General features: G+C 43.1%; 1 protein-coding gene across 1 annotated transcript; it reads left to right on the forward strand.

Annotated features, from left to right (window-relative positions):
* The first annotated feature begins 864 nt into the window (after positions 1 to 864).
* Positions 865 to 22,130, forward strand: LOC139462045 (nitric oxide synthase 1-like). The gene is made up of 26 exons (XM_071243547.1): positions 865 to 1,197; positions 2,035 to 2,177; positions 2,820 to 2,982; positions 3,819 to 3,910; positions 4,102 to 4,243; positions 6,076 to 6,215; positions 6,647 to 6,821; positions 7,733 to 7,834; positions 8,527 to 8,721; positions 9,171 to 9,244; positions 10,468 to 10,600; positions 10,918 to 11,022; positions 11,416 to 11,465; positions 12,191 to 12,268; positions 13,007 to 13,181; positions 13,928 to 14,072; positions 14,227 to 14,305; positions 14,939 to 15,132; positions 16,515 to 16,684; positions 17,211 to 17,421; positions 17,574 to 17,655; positions 19,150 to 19,283; positions 19,795 to 19,952; positions 20,267 to 20,458; positions 21,415 to 21,582; positions 22,074 to 22,130. Exons 1-26 carry the CDS (start codon positions 865 to 867, stop codon positions 22,128 to 22,130), a joined length of 3,690 nt encoding a protein of 1,229 aa, XP_071099648.1.
* The last annotated feature ends 431 nt before the right edge of the window (positions 22,131 to 22,561 follow it).

Here is a 22,561-nt window from a genome sequence, read left to right on the forward strand (position 1 = left end):
TGGACCAGACTTGATTATTTACAGACAGCCGTCATACAGCTGGAATAGTGTTGAGTGCGGCGTTAAACAACAAACAAACAAAACAACTACTCCAACTACCACTACGACTACAACATCTGCCACCACTACTGCTACTATTGCAAGTACTTCTACTACTACTATCCCTACCACTACTGCTACTACTACCCCAACCACTACTGCTACTGTTACTTCTACTTCTACTTCTACTACTACTACTGCTACTTCTACTACTGATGCTACTGCTGCTACTACTACTAATTCATATTTCTTATGATTATGGAAATGAATTTGTCGCTTTTATATAAGTAAATATTAATTCAGTTAATCAGTTAGGAGGATTATAATAATTGCTCGATTTCTAGTCGGTCACTGAAAGTCAATAGAAGCTCAGCAAAAGGGGTTGTAAACGTGGCGTTGATTGATATCACCACCTCAAGACAACGTTAACACCTATTTGAACGACAATGATGTGTCCATAACCTTTTCCGATGTCAAAAAATGTATCACAACTGTTTCATGGAGATTAAATCTACATTGATAAATAAAGAGAATATGTTCACCTGAGGCAGCCATGTTGCGTTCATACATATATTAATGAGTGAACGCGGCCAGTTTGTGACGTCATGGTACCAGGAGACTATATTAACGCTACCGTCACTCGCATAGCTAGCACCGTCCCATCCTGCCTCTGTGCTGTCACCAACAGACGGTGCTCCACCAGAAACTGACCAACAGTCTGCTGTAGGCGAATTTGCAGCCCAGCGTCCGGTACAACGACGGTCGAAGAGCTCGATTACAACGTCGTAAATCCATTACGTTGACGTACACCACGTCCGTGCTGACATGGATCCAGTAGGAAAAAGTAACTCGTGCCGTAGAGGCCGGAACAAAAGGAAACCAAATAGGAATCGAAGGTTCCGTCTGGACAAAGGAGATTCAGACTGCATATCTGATAGTGTCCGGAACGAAAATAAGATCCCCCAAAATCGAACACTGAAGGTCCCTCTTGAGAAGCAAGTGGTCAGGGACAGTGGACTCAAGGTGGGGAACAGGAAGAAGGGAGGCTTGTCTGGTGCTGTTGCAACAGGGACGCCGCGTTCATGTCCTGTAACATCATTGAGGAACTGGTTGGATGGATCGACTACAACTGACACGCTGCACAAGAAGCAGCTTCAGGTAGATTTGTTATTTCTTGTTTAACGCCTCCCCCAGTAATATTCCAGTTGTTTGACTCTATCAATCTACACAAGTGGGATACGATGACATGCATCAACCACGTCAACAGGTCTGACCATCCAATCATGTTAGTCGCAATCATAGGTGAATGGAGACCAATTCTAACCTGGATCTTCACGTTTTAGGTAGTTATAATACTGGCAGCACTGTGACTGTAGCACTGTGACGAGTATTAAGTATTTAATATTCACATAATAGGAAATAGCAGTATGTTTAGCAAAATGTATTTTGTTTGCTTGTTTGTTATTTAACGCAACACTCAGCAATAATCCAGGTATATAACGGCCATCGTGTTCGTAATAGTGGTTGTAGATACTAAGAAAACCCAAAACTCATTTGTGACAGCACTGTCTCGTCCCTGTATCTGTCGTTATTTATACACGCCATATTCCTGAATGGACAGGTGTTAGTTTCATTGCGAGTCGAGTTCGATGTTACTGTTTCAGATGCAGCGACCGAGGCAGTAAAATCGACTCTTTCATGCTTAAGGGTTCATAACTTTTGACAAAATACATTTTCAAACGAAATATTTGGTATACTAAAAGGTAAAGGGTTTTGGAACAAAAAGGTTCAAACATAGGCAAACAAAGGGCAAAGGGAAAGATGCTGGCAAACAAGGAAACATAATCAAGACGAATCTAGGGTTGGATCCCATGACCATGACACGCCTATGAATCGTAACTCTGCACAAGTGTCACCTCCTTAGACGACTGGTCCATCTGTGCAGCTATTATAACCAAATTTGTTTATGTCATATTACTTTGTTCTCCATGCCAGCCAGTGGACTGCTCAAAGATGCGATGCATGGGGTCAGTGATGATGAATGACAGCATGAAGCATCCCCTGACTCTGAGGTCAAGGCAGAATCTTCTGACGGACGCCAAGGACTTCATTGGCCAGTACTACGCCTCTTTGAAAAGGTATGTGGTCAGAGATGGTACCTCTACGCTGTCCTACGTTTTTCTGACGTCGTTCAGCGTTGACCTTCAGTTTTCTCGTGTCTTTCAGCGTTGACCTACAGTGTTATCGTGTCGTTCAACTTTGTACCCTGTCTAAAATACACACTCAAATTACAGAGAACAATGGCTGATTATACGATCTTTGTCGACAACCAACAGTATTGAACTGTCCTGTTTGATATGACAACGTGCCGTTAATCGGGATGCCTTCAGAACGAGATTGAGTTGGAAATTGTTTTGAAATGAGTGTTGAGAAAATCATTCAGTATTTGTATACATCTTAAAGGTCATCTACCCGAGATTTATGCCTCTCCTTCAACAAAACCTCGTTTATGTGGATGGTGCCATATTACCGAAAATCGTACCGATTAACAAATATCCGTATTAGTGAAAATCGTAATTCTCCGCACTAACGGAGTTGGTATTCAAATGATGATATAATATCACATGTAACGACATATTTATTAAATATATTATTTAATTTGAAAACCAACATAAGACCGAATGGTGTTTAGGAGGTACTGGTAAATGAGTTCCCATGTAGATTTATATAATCCTGTAGGTTTTTAAAGAAATCCAAGTTTTGTTTTCCGTATTCATCAGCTCAGACACAGAGGATCACACAATTAGATGGGCGGAAGTTGAAGACGCCATTTCTACATCCGGGACCTATGATCTGACCTTGGAAGAACTGACCTTCGGTGTGAAGACAGCATGGAGGAACGCGCCACGATGTATTGGAAGAATACAGTGGTCAAAACTGAAGGTGATATGTCATTCAGGGTCCGGGAAATAACACAGGAAAGATTATTACAAGGACGTGTGTCTGTAGAAGGAATGATTCGAATGCGTTGGTGCTAAAAGAACGGTCATTATCAGGATTTGTGTCCGTCAAAGTAAGTGGTAGCACCAGAACAATAACTGCCAGGATGTGAGGCTGTAGAAGGAATTGGTAAATTAGAACAATCACTGTTAGCATATGTGTCTGTAGAAGGAATTGGAAGCACTTGAACAATACTTGCCAGGATGTGTGGCTGTAGGAGGAATTTATAGTACAAGGACAACCATTGTCATGTTTGTTTGTTTGTTGTTTAACGCCGCGGTCTGTAGATAATCAACTCTGGACCCAGACAATCCAGTCATTGACATCATGAGCATCAATCCTCGCAATTGGGATACGATGACATGCATTAACCAAGTCAAAGAAGCCTTGCCACCCGACCCCGTTAGTTCGCCTTTTACGCCAAGCATAGTTGCCTTTTATGGCAAGCATGGATTTGTGAAGACCTATTCTACCCCCGGATCTTTACGAGTCACCAATGTCATTATGTGTGTCTGTAAGAGTTGGTAGCACTAGACATCAATCAGCCAAGTCACCAAACATAACCACCAGATCCTTTTTTATTTGCATTATACGACAAGCATACAGAGACATCGTACGACAAGTTACAGAGACATAACCTAAACAGGAATCCAATCTAACAAACGTAATGACATTTTTGGTGATAAAACGAACTAATAGCTCAATCATTTGTTAAATCCAGTTTGATTGCTTACAAATCACGGTTATAATGTTACAGATATATATTTGGTTGTTTGAAGGTGTTTGATGCTCGTCACGTAGCCACGACCCAGGAGATGTTTGAAGCGCTGTGCACCCACATTGAGTACTGCACCAATAAGGGAAATATCAGGTAACTACGTTACGGCCCCTTATATTTGCTACCAAAAGTGAAATGAAAAACAACGATTGAACACAACCTTTTGTGTGACGTTGCACAAACTACTGATTTGCATTTAAAGGTACGCCTTGAATTAGCTGGAATCGTGCTGACTGAAGAGTAAAAAAGCAACATCAATCTACAGGCACTAATATCACTTTCAGGTCTGCGATCACTGTGTTTCCTCAGCGCACTTCCGGGAGAGAGGACTTTCGGGTATGGAACATTCAACTGATCCGGTACGCAGGTTACCGCCAGTCTGACGGTAGCGTCGTCGGCGATCCCGCCAACGTCGAGTTCACAGAGGTTGGATTATGTTTACTCTTGTTGCCATACCGCGTATTACCTGACCCTAGCCATGTTGCTTCTCCCTAGCCTTGTTACTTTAACGTGTGTTGATTTACCCTAGCCATGTTGCCTCACCCTAGCCATGTTGCTTCTCCCTAGCCTTGCTACTTTAACGTGTATTGATTTACCCTAGCCATGTTGCCTCACCCTAGCCATGTTGCTTCTCCCAAGCCTTGTTACTTTAACGTGTGTTGATTTACCCTAGCCATGTTGCCTCACCCGAGCCATGTTGCCTCACCCCAGCAATGTTGCTTCTCCCAAGCCTTGTTACTTTAACGTGTGTTGATTTACCCAAGCAAGGTTGCCTCACCCTAGCAATGTTGCTTCTCCCTAGCCATGTTGCCTTACCCGTGCCATGTTGCTTCTACCAAGCAATGTTGCTTTTATCAAGCAATGTTGCCTTACCGTCTGTTGCCTTACCCTAGCCATGATGCCTCATTCTAGCCATGTCGCTTTAACGTGTGTTGACTTACCCTAGCCATGTTGCCTCACCCAAGCCATGTTGCCTCACCCTGGCCATGTTGCCTTACCCTAGCCATGTTGCCTCATCCTAGCCATGTTGCCTCACCCTGGCCATGTTGCCTTACCCTAGCCATGTTGCCTTACCCTAGCCATGTTGCCTCACCCTAGCCATGTTGCCTTACCCTAGCCATGTTGCCTTACCCTAGCCATGTTGCCTCACCCTAGCCATGTTGCCTCATCCTAGCCGAGTTGCCCCTCCCCAGCCACGTTACCTTACCGTGTGCTGCCTTACTCTAGCCATGTTGCCTCACCCTAGCCATGTTGCCTTATCGTGTGATGCCTTACGCTAGCCATGTTGCCTCACCCTAGCCATGTTGCCCCACCCTAGCCATGTTGCCTTACCCTAGCCATGTTGCCTCACCCTAGCCATGTTACCTTACCCTAGCCATGTTGCCTATCCCTAGCCATGTTGCCTTACCCTAGCCATGTTGCCTCACCCTAGCCATGTTGCCTATCCCTAGCCATGTTGCCTCACCCTAGCCATGTTGCCTCACCTTAGCCACGTTACCTTACCGTGTGTTGCCTTATCGCAGCCCTGTTGCCTTATCGTGTGATGTCTTACGCTAGCCATGTTGCCTCACCCTAGCCATGTTGCTCCACCCTAGCCATGTCGCCTTACCCTAGCCTTGTTGCCTCACCTTAGCCATGTTGCCTCACCCTAGCCATGTTGCCTTACCCTAGCCGAGTTGCCTTACCCTAGCCATGTTGCCTTACCCTAGCCGAGTTGCCACTCCCCAGCCACGTTACCTTACCGTGTGCTGCCTCACCCTAGCCATGTTGCCTTACCCTAGCCATGTTGCCTTACCCTAGCCATGTTGCCTCACCCTAGCCATGTTGCCTTACCCTAGCCATGTTGCCTTACCCTAGCCATGTTGCCCCACCTTAGCCATGTTGCCTCACCCTGTGTTGCCTTCCCCTAGCCTGTTTGCTTTACCCGTGTTGCCGTACCCTAACCATGTTGCCTTACCGTGTGCTGCCTTCCCCTAGCCTGTTTGCTTTACCCGTGTTGCCATACCCTAACCATGTTGCCTTATCGTGTGATGCCTTCCCCTAGCCTGTTTGCTTTACCTGTGTTGCCGTACCCTAACCATGGTGCCTTACCCTGTGTTGCCGTAACCTAACCATGTTGCCTTACCGTGTGCTGCCTTCCCCTAGCCTGTTTGCTATACCCGTGTTGCCGTACCCTAACCATGGTGCCTTATCGTGTGATGCCTTACCCTAGCCATGTTGCCCCACCCTAACCATGTTGCCTTACCGTGTATTTCCAGGTGTGTGAAGCGTTGGGGTGGAGCGGCAGGGGCGGGATGTTTGATGTGCTTCCCCTTGTACTATCTGCTGGAGACGGCGACCCTGACCTGTTTGACCTTCCCGGGGATCTTGTGCTGGAGGTGGAGATCAAACACCCTAAGTGTGTAGTAGACTGATGTTCTCTGATTGATAAAAATAGAGTGACAGATAAAACATTAATAAGGGGTTGTCTTAAAAGATATTTGTTTGTGTTAAAGTTAATTTCATATAGATTATGTTGCAGTTATCATTTTACGTCTTTGAGATGTTTCTTTTTCACCTAGACATAATATTTACAATCACATTTCTGAAACACTTATTGACATTGTACGTTGGTCTTATATCTTATCTTATTAACGTTTTTATATTAATCATTTTGTTATAAATACTCAGTTTTAATTCAGATTGTTCCTTAAATAGGTATTATCCTGTTTTGGGAAGAATAACGTGTGAGGAAATATTTTTTTTAATAAAAAAAATACTATAATACAAAAATAGTCGCAAAAGGGATCAAATTGGTATTGATTACTTAATTGTTTGGCTTAAACCTAGCTACCCGTGGTTTGAGGGACTAGGGTTAAAGTGGTTCGCGGTCCCAGCTGTCTCAGGGATGTTGTTCGACTGTGGGGGTCTGGAGTTCCCGGCAGCCCCCTTCAACGGCTGGTACATGGGGACGGAGATAGGGGCCAGGGACTTCTGTGACGCAGCTAGGTACAACGTCGTTGAGGTAGGCACAAGAAGGACGTTGGTGTTAGATACAACGCTGTTGAGGTAGGCACAAGAAGGACTTTGGTGCTTGGTACACCGTTGTTGAGGTAGGCACAAGAAGGACTTTGCTGCTAGATACATGTGCAACATCATTAAGGAACGTCCCCACATCTTTTACAAATTTATTGTTCGATACAATATCATAAATGTAGCTTCTGCGGGTATTTCTATGACGCCTTTTGATACAAGAAAACATCATAAGGGCATGACGCTGTTCGATATAAATTAGTTACAGTTCACCCAGCAGGGATTTTTCTGACGCTGTTCTATATAATACAATAGTATAGGTACATGTCTTGCACGGATTTTCTGACGCTGTTCGATACAAAATATACAGTTCAACCATCAGGTATTCCTCTGACGCTGTTCCATATAATATAGTTGCATGTCTCGCAGGTATATCCCTGATGCTTAAGGGTACAAAATCATAAAGGGTACGTCATGCAGGTATTTCACTGACGCTAATCGATACAAGAGCAATATAGTTCTTCCAGCATTGTTTTTGACGCCGTTCGATATAATACGATTCGTTTTTTATGACGCTGTTCGGCACAATATTAATGTAGGGCGTCGAAAGGATAAACGCCCCCAGAACAATGGCAAAAGCTTCGTGTATGGGAAGATATTTCGATTTTCAGATTCATATCTTTGAAACGTCCTTTGCTTCTATGAATGTATTATTTAAAGTCAGCAAAGTGCGGTTCTTTGGTTTTATCGTCAACCAATTTCGTAAACGTTCATTACTTCCGTGTGGAATAAACAAACAAACAATGACTCGAGTGTTTTGTTCTGATATCGCTGACTTATGTTTCCATTATTTTCAGTCATTGCAAAGTAATGGTTTATTTTCTCGTTGTTTGCCAATATCAGAAAGTTGCAGTTATGATGGGTCTGAACACTGGGGCGAACTCCTCTCTGTGGCGTGACCGAGTCCTTGTGGAGGTCAACATTGCTGTACTGCATAGCTTCCAGGTACGTGTGATGTTGAGAGTTTATGATTTATGTGTATTATGCCTTGCATTTTGAAGATTTGCGCGCTAGTCATGGGCCAATGAGATGTACATAAAAACAGAACAAGCACATGAAAAAATATTCATCCCGGGTCACGGACTTGCTCATACTTTGATTTTCATTTGAAGTTCTCAAACTCTTGCCTTTTCACTCATTTTAAACATTTTCATGTTAAAAGTCCAAAATGTGCAAGCTCCATCCATTTGAACATGTCTGATAATTGTCTTTCCAACTTTTTCCGCAAATTTTGCATTTCCTGTGGGCCCAAAAAGGATCTGCCTTCTCTTTTTCTATATTTTTACACTTCACTATTAACAGACTGGTTTTTAATCAATGCGCTTCGCATAATCAGATCAATAACCCAACACTTTCATTCCCGGCTTTGGACGATGCAGATATGTACATGGAGTGTAAAATATATATTTAATTATTCAATGCAGTGGTCTTAACTATTCTTGGCAGGATATATAAATAGAGTCATGTTATGACCACAGAGTTATAAGTGTGCTCTTTTTTATTACAATATATAGCAGCCACGACATACAAAAACCCAAACCACTTGGCCAGGAGTAATGGAGCTGTCTCTCATGGGGTTGTTTGTGTCCTATACATTTCGAAATTCCAGTGTCATTTACGTCCACGTGTGTTGACAGTTAGCAGGTGCGACGATTGTTGACCACCACACCGCGTCCGAGTCCTTCATCCAGCATCTCCATAACGAGCAGCGCCAGCGAGGAGGGTGTCCCGCTGACTGGGTGTGGGTGGTACCCCCGATGAGTGGGAGTCAGACGGAGGTGTTTCACCAAGAGATGACGGTCTACAAGCTCAAGCCTTCTTATGAATACCAGGTAGTGATTCGTGTTACAGTCAAATGCATTCCTCTTACTGTAAGTTGCGAGTGTCAGCTGCGTGGGTTCGAATCCGACATCCATTGTGTTTCCTAGGTTTGTCCGCGCCATACCTGTCGGGTATCTGTTAGAATCCAATTTTTACTCGCCCTCACTGCATAGACTATTTGGTGTGGGTGCCCGCGTGTGTGCACGTGTTTGTGTATGTGTAAGTGTGTGTCCCTATCTAACTCTATCCAGTGTATGGCCTCTATATGTGCGTGTGTGCGTGCGTGTATGTGTGACTCTGTGTTTGTGTGCGTGCGCGCATGTGTGCACGTGTTTGTGTATGTGTATGTGTGTCCCTATTTAACTCTAGCCAGTGTATAACCTTCTATATGCGCATGTGTGTGTGCATGCGTGCGCCCGGCTATAACTCTATATGTTTAACCTCTATGTGTGTATTCAAGGAGGACGCGTGGAAGGTTCATGTCTGGAAGAACAAGGACTTGGAAGAAAGGTACCTACGGGCGACCAGGAAGAGGTGAGTGTGTCCCAGAATGCAACTTCCGGGGTCTATTTCGAGGGTATTCGGAACTCAACGATGTGGTACGCGGTACTCATCTTAAATCGTATTTGGTATGCAAGTTCAACATTTATATAAAAAATTAATGTACGCAAAAGATTCCTTTATATATTACTTTTTTCGATAATGTTTCAGTAATTTTACTTGAAATCGCACCCTTTTCTCAAGGCTTTTGAGATTTCTGGTGAGTTGTATTGTATGAAAAATTAGATGATATTCGGGATTCGGGGGAGGAGGGGGTTGGCATGCCCAGAAATGTAGATAAATTAATCATGCATGTTCAGTGTATAAAATAATACCTTACCTGCAGAGTCACACAAGGATTTCAAGTACGCAAGACCGTGAAGTGAACATGTGAATTTATGTGAAACATTGTTCCAATAATATAACCTTAGCATGTTATCTGATCAATGTTCATGGTCCTTTGTAACTAGTCAACGTGCCTGGGTAGTCAGTCATGGATGATAAGTAACAATGAATGCTAAATTTAATTTTGAAAGTTCGTTTAGTTTATGTGGATCTCGCTCATAGACAGAGACCTCAAAATGCAAGCAACACAAAACAGCATGTTCAGCCTGTTTCCATTTTGCACCTCGCTGACATCGCTTTATCCAAACTTCCCTCCTCACTAAATTGGGGGCACGGGTGGCCCAGTCGTCTAAGGCGCCGCGATTCGCTGTGCAGAGTGGGCATGCCAGAAACCTTATGATTGTGGGTTCGAATTCCGGTTCGCCCCAATTATGTTCATAGGTTTGTCAGCGCCATACCCGTGCTCGTGGGTTTCACCGAAGTGGTAAACGTCTGAGACCTGCATCACTTCAGGCTTTCCTCCCACATTAAGCTGACACGCGGCGATATAACTGGAATAATGTTAAAAACGGCGTTAAACACAACTCACTCCTCACTAAATCGACCCTTTGAACTAGGTATTTCAGTACACTTGAAGCAGTCGTAAATATCAAACCACACAAGTGAGTTAGTGAGTTTGGTTTAACGTCGCTTTGAATAGAATTTATCAGGCAGTGTCAGCGTAATGTTGGAGGAAAGCACGAAGTTACAGCATGGTATGAGAGATTTAAGGGACGCAACTTTTCATAGTAAGTTAGGGAGCAACTCTTGCCAAACCAAACAAAGGAGGCATTAGGTATATTTGGTTCAGAATATGACCACTCTGTCCACAGACTGACCCAATCTCAGGACAAGGCAGTGGCTAGCCACATTAACTGTGTCATCGTGTTCGCCACAGAGACCGGCAGATCAGAGCGATTCGCCAGGCGGTTGTGTCAGACATTCAAGCGCGCCTTTACTACCAGGGTAAGATTACAGTGTCAGGGCGACAGACGGTTGTGTCAGACATTCAAGCGTGCGTTTACTACCTGGGTAAGATTATGATATAAATACTCGTTTCTTATGCACCGGTTATAAAATGATAGACCTGAGGTTAATTAGTTCTGATATCTGCTGTAACATATATCGAATTTATTTCGAAACAATTGGACACCGCCCCATGTGATGGAAGCCATGTTAATATTGCTGAAATGGCAATAAACAAACTGAAGTTGTACGTGTCCCCAATGTCAGTAGCAGTCCATTTCACAGGAGTAACCGTTGTCTCCGTCGTTCACCCACAGGTCGTGTGCATGGAGGACATTGACCTGACTGAGCTGCAGCGGCAGGACCTCATCCTCGTCGTCACCAGCACCTTCGGCAACGGCGACGGCCCGGAGAATGGCGAGGTAGGTATTGGTTTCAAGGTTAGGCTTCCATCTTTAATCATAAGATTTAAGGTTGTTTCCTTATTCGAAGGGCCGATAAAGGAAATTTTCAGTAAAAGGGCATATGGCTATTTCCCTTCCAATATTTGTTAAATAAATTTGTTTTCATTACTAAAGTATGTTCACATACACGGAGAGAAGAAAATATAATGTACTCACAATTATAATTTTATCTCACGTTTGTGAAATGTTTTACCATGTAATTAAAAGACTGAAATGACCCGGAGATCACATGAGAGATTTGTAAAGAAATACATGTATGTATCTTATAACAACCCCCCTGTCACGGTGATCAGGTTTCAAGGCTTATATAAGCTTATATATATGTAACCATTGATTATTTTGTTATTTTAGGCATTCGCAAAAAGCCTAGAAAAGCTGCGACACTCCGAAGCGGTGAATAAGTGAGTACCCCCACTTCCAGACCATAATAACTACCACCTCATTTTAGTAAAGACGGGGGGCGGTCGGGTAGCCTAGTGGTTAAAGCGTTCGCTCGTCACGCCGAAGACCCGGGTTCGATTCCCGACATGGGTACAATGTGTGAAGCCCATTTCTGGTGTCCCCCGCCGTGATATTGCTGGAATATTGCTAAAAGCGGCGTAAAACCATACTCACTCACTCACTAGTAGAGACGGCAATGTGATTACATCTTTCAAAGTTTACCAGAGGGCCAACTTTAAAGCAACATATTGCAACCGCAATTAAACTGAAGATGATTGTTTAAGAGTACTCCGATAATTTTTCACATGTGACAATGTGGCTATGATATAGTCGGAATCGTTCCATGGGTATTGATGACTATGGAAATGGTTGTGTAGGTATTATTTATGGAATTATATGTACAAATAACTGATAGTATTTCATTCATTTGTCAATCATCTGAGGAGGTGCATTTATTTGTACACAGTTGGGTCACTGGTGTGTCATGATCGACAATCGTGAGTTCGAATCCCCGATTATGATTATTGGTTTGTCAGCACCATATCCGTGCTCGCGGGTTTTACTAAAGTGGTAACTGTGTAAGACCGGCATAAATTCGAACTTACCTCTCACACCAAGCTGAAATACTGTTAAAAGTGGTGTTAAACTAAGCTCACTCATTTATTCACTCTACCCACGTGAACAGAAGCAAGACCACAGTCACGGGGAAATCCAGCACCAATAGCACTTCGAGGAAGTCGGCAGGACCGCTAAAAAATATCAGGTGTGTATTTTTTTTATTTGGGTCCCCTTGGCTCCGGGGGAAACCGAAACCATGTCGTAAAAGGCGACTAACGGGATCGGGTGGTCAGGCTCGCTGACTTGGTTGATGCATGCCATCGATCCCAATTGCGTGGATCAATGCTCATGATATTAATCACTGGATTGTCTGGTCCAGACTCGATTATTTAGCTGGAATATTGGTGAGTGCGGCGTTAAACAACAAACAAACAAACAAACAGACGCGACTCGTGTATACAGAGGCCCCGTGATGTAGTTCCAATATTGCTGACTGCGGCGTAAAACAGCATTCACTCTACCGAGTGGTCTCGAAAGCATTCTGATGCAAAATACATTGTAGGTCCCTATTACCTCATGCTTCTTGTAAGATATGACAAATGTGGATCGGTTGATCGGTCATTGTGACTTGGGTGATTGTTTGGCACCATACCCCGACGGAACGGTTTTTTGCTTATGCTGTCAGTCACTTGTCTGCCTGCCCCAGTGTCGATTATGTATGGCTGTGAATGCAGGAATATTGGCTCTTATTTTAATTTTTTGATATCCTTTTTGTTTAGAATTATCTTACAATGATGAGGAAACTAACGGTGAAAATACTAATATGAAGTCAGTCTACAGACATGTGACGCTGACAAGTTCTTGCCAATTTATCCTAAAAAGTAAAGTAAACACGTGTACCTCCCGTTGAAATTAAAGTTAGTTGAGATACATTATTATTAAGGTACGGAGTGTTTGGACTTGGATCCAGGGCCTACCCCAATTTTTGCGCTTTCGGTCACTTCCTGGACTCGCTGCTGAGTGACCTGGGAGGTCAAAAGATCCTTGAGACGGGAGAGGGTGATGAACTGAGTAGGCAGGAGAACTCCTTTAAGACCTGGGCCCAGCAGGCCTTTAAGGTAAGGCTTTTGGGTATTTCTAGCTGAGATTTAGCCTTAACAATGTAATATGTCCCAAAAAGTTATGGATATAGCATCTGTCCTTAGATTTACACAACACAACGAAGTCACTGGACATGATGGCTGTTCTGAAAAATTATATGTTTTGGGTTTCCAAATAACTGTTTCTTTCAAATAACTGATCCTTTCAGAGAGTTTTCCTTTTCCAAAGTTTTGAAATGCTGACTGACACAAATTGCTCGAACTAAATTCTTTACCGCCTCAATTCGGAAATTTCACTTTTAAGAAAAGAACCACACATAGAACACAAAGTATCCTTCAATGGGATCCCTCTTTTAGGAGTATGCGCTCTTAAAAGATATTGTCTATTTGGTATAAACTATCCACAACAATTTAATGGCGTGGCCTATATTATTTACATTTGGAGCTGTTGGTTTCAGTATTTTTCGTCATACAGAATTCATATGTGCTTGTCTGAATGTTTCGCTAACTCGTACCAAGAATTTAGTCTCAGCGCAGACTGGCAATTAAAAAGTCCATCTGACACGACCTCCCCCCCCCCCCCCCCCCCCCCCCCCCATTAAGGGGCTGTCCGATTTCTCCACGCAGACAGAGGCGTCGTATTGGAGTAAACTATCTTAATAACGGTGTTCCATGATGCAACAAGTCCGACGTTTACATAGACCTGTCACCAAACATTATCCATCTGCTGAAAAAAGATCAGCCTTCTGCTTCTACAACTGCAGGCCTCCCTGGAGGCGTTCCACGTGGACAGTGACATGGACGTCACAAACCTCGACGGCGACCTGTCCAGTAGTGACGGCACGTGGACGCCAAACAGATTCCGTATAGCAGAACTTCCTGACGGAAAGGAGGGGGACCTGTGTACAGGTAGTAAAACCTTACCAATCCGGAAACGTCTTGTTAGTCCAGAAACACTGCTTGTATACAGGTAGAACAGTCGAATCTCGTTAGTGTAGTAAGAATCATCGTCATCATATTCAGCAACATCAACATCATTATCATTATTAGCATTATCTTCCAGTTCTAGGCCGCCTTCACCAGAAGACAGTCGTGCCCTGTAGGGTGCTGGAGAGGACGCAGTTGCAGTCCACCACGTCGCCGTAAGTAGAAGCAAATCACTCACACACCTACCTTCATACAGTGTAGCTGCTACTTCAACTGTCTTCCGCAACACAGTGACTCTTCGCATTCCGTACGACGTGTATATATACGCACGCAATTAATTCCTAAACGATGTTCACATTATCGTGCCATTTTTTCATCTCTGTTTTTTTCTTCACAAAAGTCATAACAGGAAAGTACAACACTGGTGTCGTGTGCAGAAAGGTAATTCCGTGACGTAATAAGGTCACGTGTTTGGTTTGGTCATCCATTCTCTGTGTAATTGCTGGATGTCTGCTATTAAACGGTATAAAAAGATAACGTATATCACGAGAACACGAAGTGTTTTGTGGGGGCCGCCATCTTGTTTTTTTGGGGGGTTCTTATTCAAATTTCATAACAAATTGAAGGTATTGCTATACAGATTTTAGGAATGGTTTAATTATTATTTGTATCCACACGGATATGTTGAAGTGCCTAGTACATTCTATAGCGTCTATTAGCACGATTTACCGACGGATTGATCCGTTGCCCCCAGCAAAGACCATATACCGGAATAAAAACCCAATAATAAACTATGTGCGGACAATGACGGATAAGGGGATACGGTAACCTCCGCTTCTTTCGTCCAGGCGCCAAACTATCCTGGTCCGGCTTGGGACCAATTCTTCCACTGCCATGAAGTACAGCCCAGGCGACCACGTTGCCATATTTCCCTCAAATTCACCGGAAATGGTGGAAGCCATCTTGTCTCGCCTACACGATGCGCCCCCTGCCGGAAAGATTATGCGGACAGAGATACTGAAAGAGGAGACAACTGCCCAAGGTATACCGCAACATATATTTATATAATGCTTAATAAATTCATTTCTATTGTAAGTATTATGGTCGGGTTTGTACCCATCTATATGTATATATATATATATTGTTACTAAAATCAATTAAACTAATCTGACACAATGCTTCTTTCTGCAACCTTCCTACCCAGAGTTCCTTGCGGCCAGCCAAGTAACTCTGCCAGCGTGATACTTTGTGTTTAGAAATATAAATATCGAATATTTACTCAAAGAATTAAATCTCAAAAATAGCATATTAATGATCACGGGCATCTGTTTTTCATCAAATTACTAATGATAATTCTGAAACGTCGCCGATAAGCCTGGTATCGTTTAGAATGTTTTGGAAAAATACGTATACACCAACGCCGAAGTGTACGTTCCGCCATTTTGGACTGTGTTTACAAAATGCCGGTTATGAAACGCCTATTAGATCACGTATATTTCAAACTCAGCTGCGATACATGCATCCCTGAATTCCTCATATATTTATGAATCAAAAGACAAATGGTCTTTGTCACCAATCCAAATTGTGTAGATAAAATCAAGCGAAATGAATTAGGTGTGGAAACGAACACTGGTCGGAAAACTGTATACAAAGCAAAATTCAGATTTTATCTACACTGTGTAGCATTTTTAGAGGTACTGTTGTCTACTTGTTGGAAACATCGGCTCGATCGCGCGTTTGAGAATATTCCCGGGAAGAGTATCGTTGCACGAATTATGGGATTTTCACATATATACATTACAATGATATAGTAAATTCAACAGAAATCGTAAACGTTTCCGTCCTGTGTGACGCCATGACTGACTCAAAATCACGCACAACGACGGCGGTAGTTATCTGCATTTCTGACTAATTCTCTTGGTTAACAAATAACAGTATGCAGATTGTCAGAATGTTTCTGATTACTTACATGACACATTTCTGAGAAAAAAAGTTAAAAAATATTTGAAGCTTTGGATCAAATTATATTTTTAAAATCAAAGCACGTTGAAATATTCTTTGAGTGCTGAGTAAGCGCTGTTCTGTTCATTCTTTTTTATTTATTGCTTACCTAAGATATTTGCAATTGAAAATTAACATTTGATACAATATACTTAGAGGTATAGTTTCATGTGCTACTCAAGTTATGTGTTATACTCCTGACGGCTGTGGGTGTGGGAAGATATAGCAAAAAGTTCCGTTAGCGTGTGACATCTCTTCGAATATGCAATATGCGTATTACCTTCTGGCATTGGCATTATCCTAGGTCCTCACTGCGCTGTTGGTATAACTGAAAACAGTTTGTATTTATGCAGAGGTTGAACCGAGCATATATCTTAGAAGCAAAAAACGTTACCTGCTTACAAGGAAAAATGTGATTACCAGGCTCCGCTGAGAAGTGGATGGTATGGGATAAACTGCCGTCGTGTTCTCTAAGAACCGCCTTTACCCGCTACCTGGACGTGACCACGCCCCCAACCCAGGATCTCCTGAAGGCGTTGTCCACATTGGCAGGCGGGAACCAGGACAAGGACAGACTGGACCTGTTGACCACAGTGAGTCTCTTTTGCCAACCTATTGATGTGGTGATGTAACCTTATGAGTTTGTGACTTTGTGAGCAATGGATGGTGTTACAATGCAACAATCTGACGTCATGTAGCAAAATTGTAGAGCAATACATCGTCCCTGAACAGAGCTGTGTGTAAGTTCAAATAGGAGCATTCTGCAACAGAATCCACAAGTTTTAACGGAAGTCAATTAAAAGGGGATGCGTAGAGCTGATAAGGTGGTGGCAGTGGAATGAGGGTGCTCTGGGATATGTACGAAAATCTACTAAAATGGTCAGAATCATTACATTAAATTTGGTGTGTACATGAATCAAGAATATTTCCATGCGCAGTGAATTTGTCTGGCTTCGGTTCCCATCAAGGTTTTACCGGACCGTTTTTATGATCCCATATGGTGTTATTTCAATATTGTTGAGAAATATACACGGCTGGATTCCTCTGAGGGAGTTACATCTCAACTACCCTGTGATGATGGACTTCTTTTCTTGAGATTTGTTTTTTGCATGTTTGAAGGACACCCGCGTCTACGAGGAGTGGAGGGATACGAACACGCCGACCCTTCTAGGGGTGTTGGAGGAATTCCCCTCCCTCCGGGTACCCTGCTCACTGCTGGTCACGCAGCTCCCTCTCCTGAAACAGCGCTATTACAGCATCAGCTCGTCTCCCGACGCCTACCCCAACGAGGTCCATGCCACTGTCGCCGTGCTCAAGTACACGACACAAGGTCAATATGGTTCTATGCATGACAACTGGTAAAATGTCATTCACACTTCATATGCCAACAGCCGCGAATAGCTCCAACAGTGTTAATGCAGCATAAAACAATACTCAAATATCAAAGGCGTATCCTCTATTAAAACTATTCTTGATCTGCAGATGGCGTAAATCATGAGGGTGTGTGTTCCGGATGGCTGAACAGACTCCAGATCGGAGAGATCATCCCCTGTGCCATCAGAGCGTGAGTGGTCACATACACCTGGACAAAACTTAGGCACCCACTCAGCGTTCCCACAGTCTCCCACCATTATATTCCGTATATAAACAATTCAATATAAATATGTTTTTCGTAATCAAAATTAAATGTGTTTTGTCATAAAATTCAAAAGGGACGTTCTTATATGGAAAAACATAGAAAGCGGCACTTAACCATTTTTTGGACTGATATATATTATAGGTTTGCCAATGGTAAATGAAACATGGGTAATGCGAAAATGCCTTTATGCCGGGTGTCTCGGGTGTTAATGGCCATATGGGTCGCCCAATGGGTTTAAGGCTCTCTTTCTTGCTTTCAAAAGTTCTGTCCCTCAGCGGAAAGGATAAGGTGGTCGTTGCTTTGAATCCAGGTTTCATATGATTATGATCCATGGTTAGCATTATAACCGTGGAAGTAGGTTTACAATTGTTAACATTTAGGACTTGTCCTGATATAACTGAAATACCGTTAAAAAGCGATGTTTAACCAGAACTCACCAATATGAATTGATGTAAAAGGGTCACTTCTTCATCCAGTCCAGACCAGCGATCACTAAGATGTAAATTACCATGTAATAATGTTTCTAAATCTGGTGAATTGGTCTTCAGAAACCCGTGCTTGCCGTAAAAGGCGACTGTGCTTGTCGTAAGAGTCGACTTACGGGATCGGGTGGTAAGGCTCACTGGCTTGGTTGATCAATGTCATCGTATCCCAATTGCGTTGATCGATGCTCATGATAACAGTCACTGGATTGTCTGGTCCATACTCGATGATTTACAGACCGCCGTCACATAGCTGGAAAATTGATGAGTACGGCCTTAAACAACAAACAATCAATCATCCAGTCCATTCAATCTAATTAAAATCAGACCTTAGTTCTCGCTACCGCTAAACAAAGATCTGAAGACATCCCATTAGGGGTCACGTCAGAACGACCTTTCATCCGACCAATCAGAGCGTCGCTTACCAAATTATGAAAGTGACAGTCGGAATGTGATTTCTAATCATGCAATTTCGAAAACTTTAACACGGGGTATTCCGAAAGATAGTTACGGGTTTAACGACTGAATACATACAATATAGACCATCTATTAGCCATTCCAGAGTGTTCTTTTGTTTAGGTTTCAAATTTGTAATCGAGAATTTGTCCAAATATGTTTCGAAGCGTAGTCGCCAATTTGAAATTAGTGCCGTAAAGCACGAGGAAGCTTCCTTCTGATTGGTCATTCCATTGGCCGGTCAAAGTTCGTGCAAGGTCGATCTGTAATGGAATGTCCTCAGATCTTTGTTTAGCGGTAGCGAGAACTAAGATCTGATTTTAATTGAGATTTCCAGTCCACTGTTCTTCCTTTCCAAACCGTCATGTATGAGTTTTCGAGAATATGTCACATGGGTTCAGCAATATTAATGTTGAATCCCATCAAGACAACGGAGGCATATATGAGTTTAAACATCTGTATCCACCTCTCTCTGCGACAGCGCCCCCAACTTCCGCCTACCAGAGGACAAGACGCTGCCGGTAATGATGGTGGGGCCAGGAACAGGTATCGCCCCCTTCAGGAGCTTCTGGCAACAGCGGCAGGTGGACATGGCCAGGGGGCATACTCCGACAAGTGAGTCCGTTACTGCACTTTCTGTGATTGCTTTATCAGTTTTCTGAAGAAAACCAAACCGAGGAAAAGCCACACTTGAAACAACGTCTAGTATCTATGCCAACTCCACTGGCAGAGATTTAGCGAACCGACTGACAAAATAGAACACGGATCGTCACAACCGAAGATACGCCTTTTACATGTACGCTACTTTCCTGGTTCTCCCTCCAATCAAATCCGGTTTCATGTCCATGTATGTTATAGTCGTTTTTCAAAGCCCCAGGCAGACATGAGGTTGTGTGTTACATGACTAAAACTTTGTATCTTTTGCGATTTGTATTTCTAAATTTGTTTTGCTTTTCAGACGCCAGTCGGCGAGTTTGGGGTGACACTGGGTTGTCTTCCCAGTATGTTCTGCGACTGAACTTGTGTATATTCTGTTCTGCAGACGCCAGTCGTCGAGGTTAGGGTAACATGGTGTTGTGTTCCCTGTATGTTCTGTGACTTTACATTTATATATTCTACTCTCCAGGCGCCAATCGGCGAGGCTGGGGTGACATGCGGTTGTATTTCGGCTGCCGGTCGTCCAGCCAGGATCACGTCTTTGACTCGGAGTTGGCGGCCATGAAGAACAAGAGAGTGCTGAAGGACTACTATGTGGCCTTGTCCCGTGAGCCAGGCAGACCCAAGGTAGGGATGTGAAGAATGTCATGTCATCCTGTTTTATACGTCAATCTAAATCCTCGCTTAGCCGGATTTCTTCACCTTAGTGATTACCGCTAATTTCGTTTTTCTTAACATACACAACACATGAACACAAGAAACATTAGTAGCTATCCATAGCACCCATTTTATGTTATTGCAAGCAAGGTATCGACCCAATGGCGTAAAGCTGTGATGTTTTTGCAAAGGCTGACCCCCATCTGTCTAATCTCAAGTCCTCGAAATGTTTTATGAATGTGTACCTCCACATCAGATAGTCAAGTATTCCATCTCCTCCACAGATGTACGTCCAGGACATGTTGCAGCAGCACGCCAAGGACGTCTACAACACAATGGTCAAAGTGGGCGGACACATCTACATCTGTGGCGATGTCGAAATGGCCGATAACGTCAAGCAGACGCTAGAGCGGATTCTGAGAGAACATGGAAAGATGACACCGGAAGCAGCCAGAGACTATGTTCGCCAACTGAGAGTAAATATACACACTTAAAGCAGCCACAGACTATGTTCGCCAACTGAGGGTAAATATACACACTACAAGCAGCCACAGACTATGTTCGCCAACTGAGGGTAAATATACACACCAGAAGCAGCCACAGACTATGTTCGCCAACTGAGGGTAAATATACACACTAAAAGCAGCCAGAGACTATGTTCGCCAACTGAGGGTAAATATACACACCAGAAGCAGCCACAGACTATGTTCGCAAACTGAGGGTAAATATACACACTAAAAGCAGCCAGAGACTATGTTCGCAAACTGAGGGTAAATATGGACACACGAAGCAGCGACAGACTATGTTCGCCAACTGAGGGTAAATGTAGACACTAGAAGCAGCCAAAGACTATGTTCGCCAACTGAGGGTAAATGTAGACACTAGAAGCAGCCAAAGACTATGTTCGCAAACTGAGGGTAAATATACACACTAGAAGCAGCCAAAGACTATGTTCGCCAACTGAGGGTAAATTTTCACACTAGAATCAGCCGAAGACTATGTTCGCAAACTGAGGGTAAATATAGACACTACAAGCAGCCAAAGACTATTTTTTCAAACTGAGGGTAAATTTTCACACTAGAATCAGCCGAAGACTATGTTCGCAAACTGAGGGTAAATATAGACACTAGAATCAGCCGAAGACTATGTTCGCAAACTGAGGGTAGATATACACACAAGAAGCAACCAAAGACTACGTTCGCCAACTGATGGTAAATGTAGACAGTAGAAGCAGCCACAAACTATGTTCGCCAACTGAGGGTAAATATAGACACTAGAAGCAGCCACAAACTATGTTCGCAAACTGAGGTCACGTTTAACACTTCAAGAAGCCAAAGACTATTTTCGCAAACTGAGAACACATTGAAACAAATTTACGAAGCTAAAACGATGTCAGGTTATAGGATGCATTCTGGTATTTTCTGTGTTACAGAATGAAAACAGATACCACGAGGACATTTTCGGCGCTGGGCAGAAGAAGACAGAAGTCAACGACAGCACACGTGACAAAGGAAAGCATGCCGGGAAAGAGGAGACAGCGACCCGGAAACAGGGCAAGTCTCTTGGAGGACATGAAAAAGCTGTCCCTTTCCTAAGACCGGTACGTTATTAAAGGAGGTCATCGACCGGTAGACAAGGTCTGGAAGGACTTATGTAACACGTGATCTAAATACTTCAAAATAGAATAATTTCTTTTCTGCACACGACACCACTATTATTACTACCAGGTAAGACATATGCGTTGAAAAATACTGTGACACTAAAAGTAGCAAGACTGTGTCAGTCTCGTATTGGGAATAGCCGCGCATGGAATGAATACTCGCTGGCTACCTTCAATAGGGAGGATATACTCTGAGGTCAACCATAAGAATATATTCATTTCATTTCTCTCTATTAAATATAATAAAACATGAAAAACTGTTGTTTGGGATATTTGTCGGATTCGGATTATTTTTCGGTTACTGTTTCGCGACATATTTTGTATTTGTCCAGCGAACATATTTGTTTTTAAAGTCTTTGGCAATAATATGCTCAGCAGATACCAAACGGATGAGGAGGATGGTCTTATTTCTTAATCTTTCGTTTATCTAGGACCGGAAGAAGATGCTTGGAAGAAGCGGGAAGTTCCGGAGTAGAATCTCGTCGTGACGCCTTACGACAACCGACTGGACGAACCTACCAGACTAAAGCTCTCATCCGGTGCTGGTAACTAATGCCGGTGCTATTACATCTCGGGATTTAGTGGCCATCACAACATATATAAGGCTGGCGGGATACTATCACCTTCTTTGGATATATACACTTGTATGCTGCGTCCAACGTAACTGCTCGATGACAACTATAACCAGTTTCTGTATCATATGCTGACGTCAGCAGAATTTCTGATCTCTGCATTGTCAAAAGAATAGAACCTCTCTTCGAGTTGGTTGATGTTTTGTGTGTTGTTGAACTGTAAGAATGGACATCGAACTGTAGATTAGTGTGAATTCGACCAAACGTCTTTCGGTGACCAGTGTAGAAATTGATGGAACAGTGTACGGTCTTGAAGGAGATTAAGGATGAAGTTTGAATGTTTCCAT

The sequence above is a fragment of the Haliotis cracherodii genome, unplaced genomic scaffold (genome assembly GCF_022045235.1).
Source record: "Haliotis cracherodii isolate W230 unplaced genomic scaffold, xgHalCrac1.p SCAF_15, whole genome shotgun sequence".
NCBI classification, from domain to species: Eukaryota; Metazoa; Mollusca; class Gastropoda; order Lepetellida; family Haliotidae; genus Haliotis; species Haliotis cracherodii.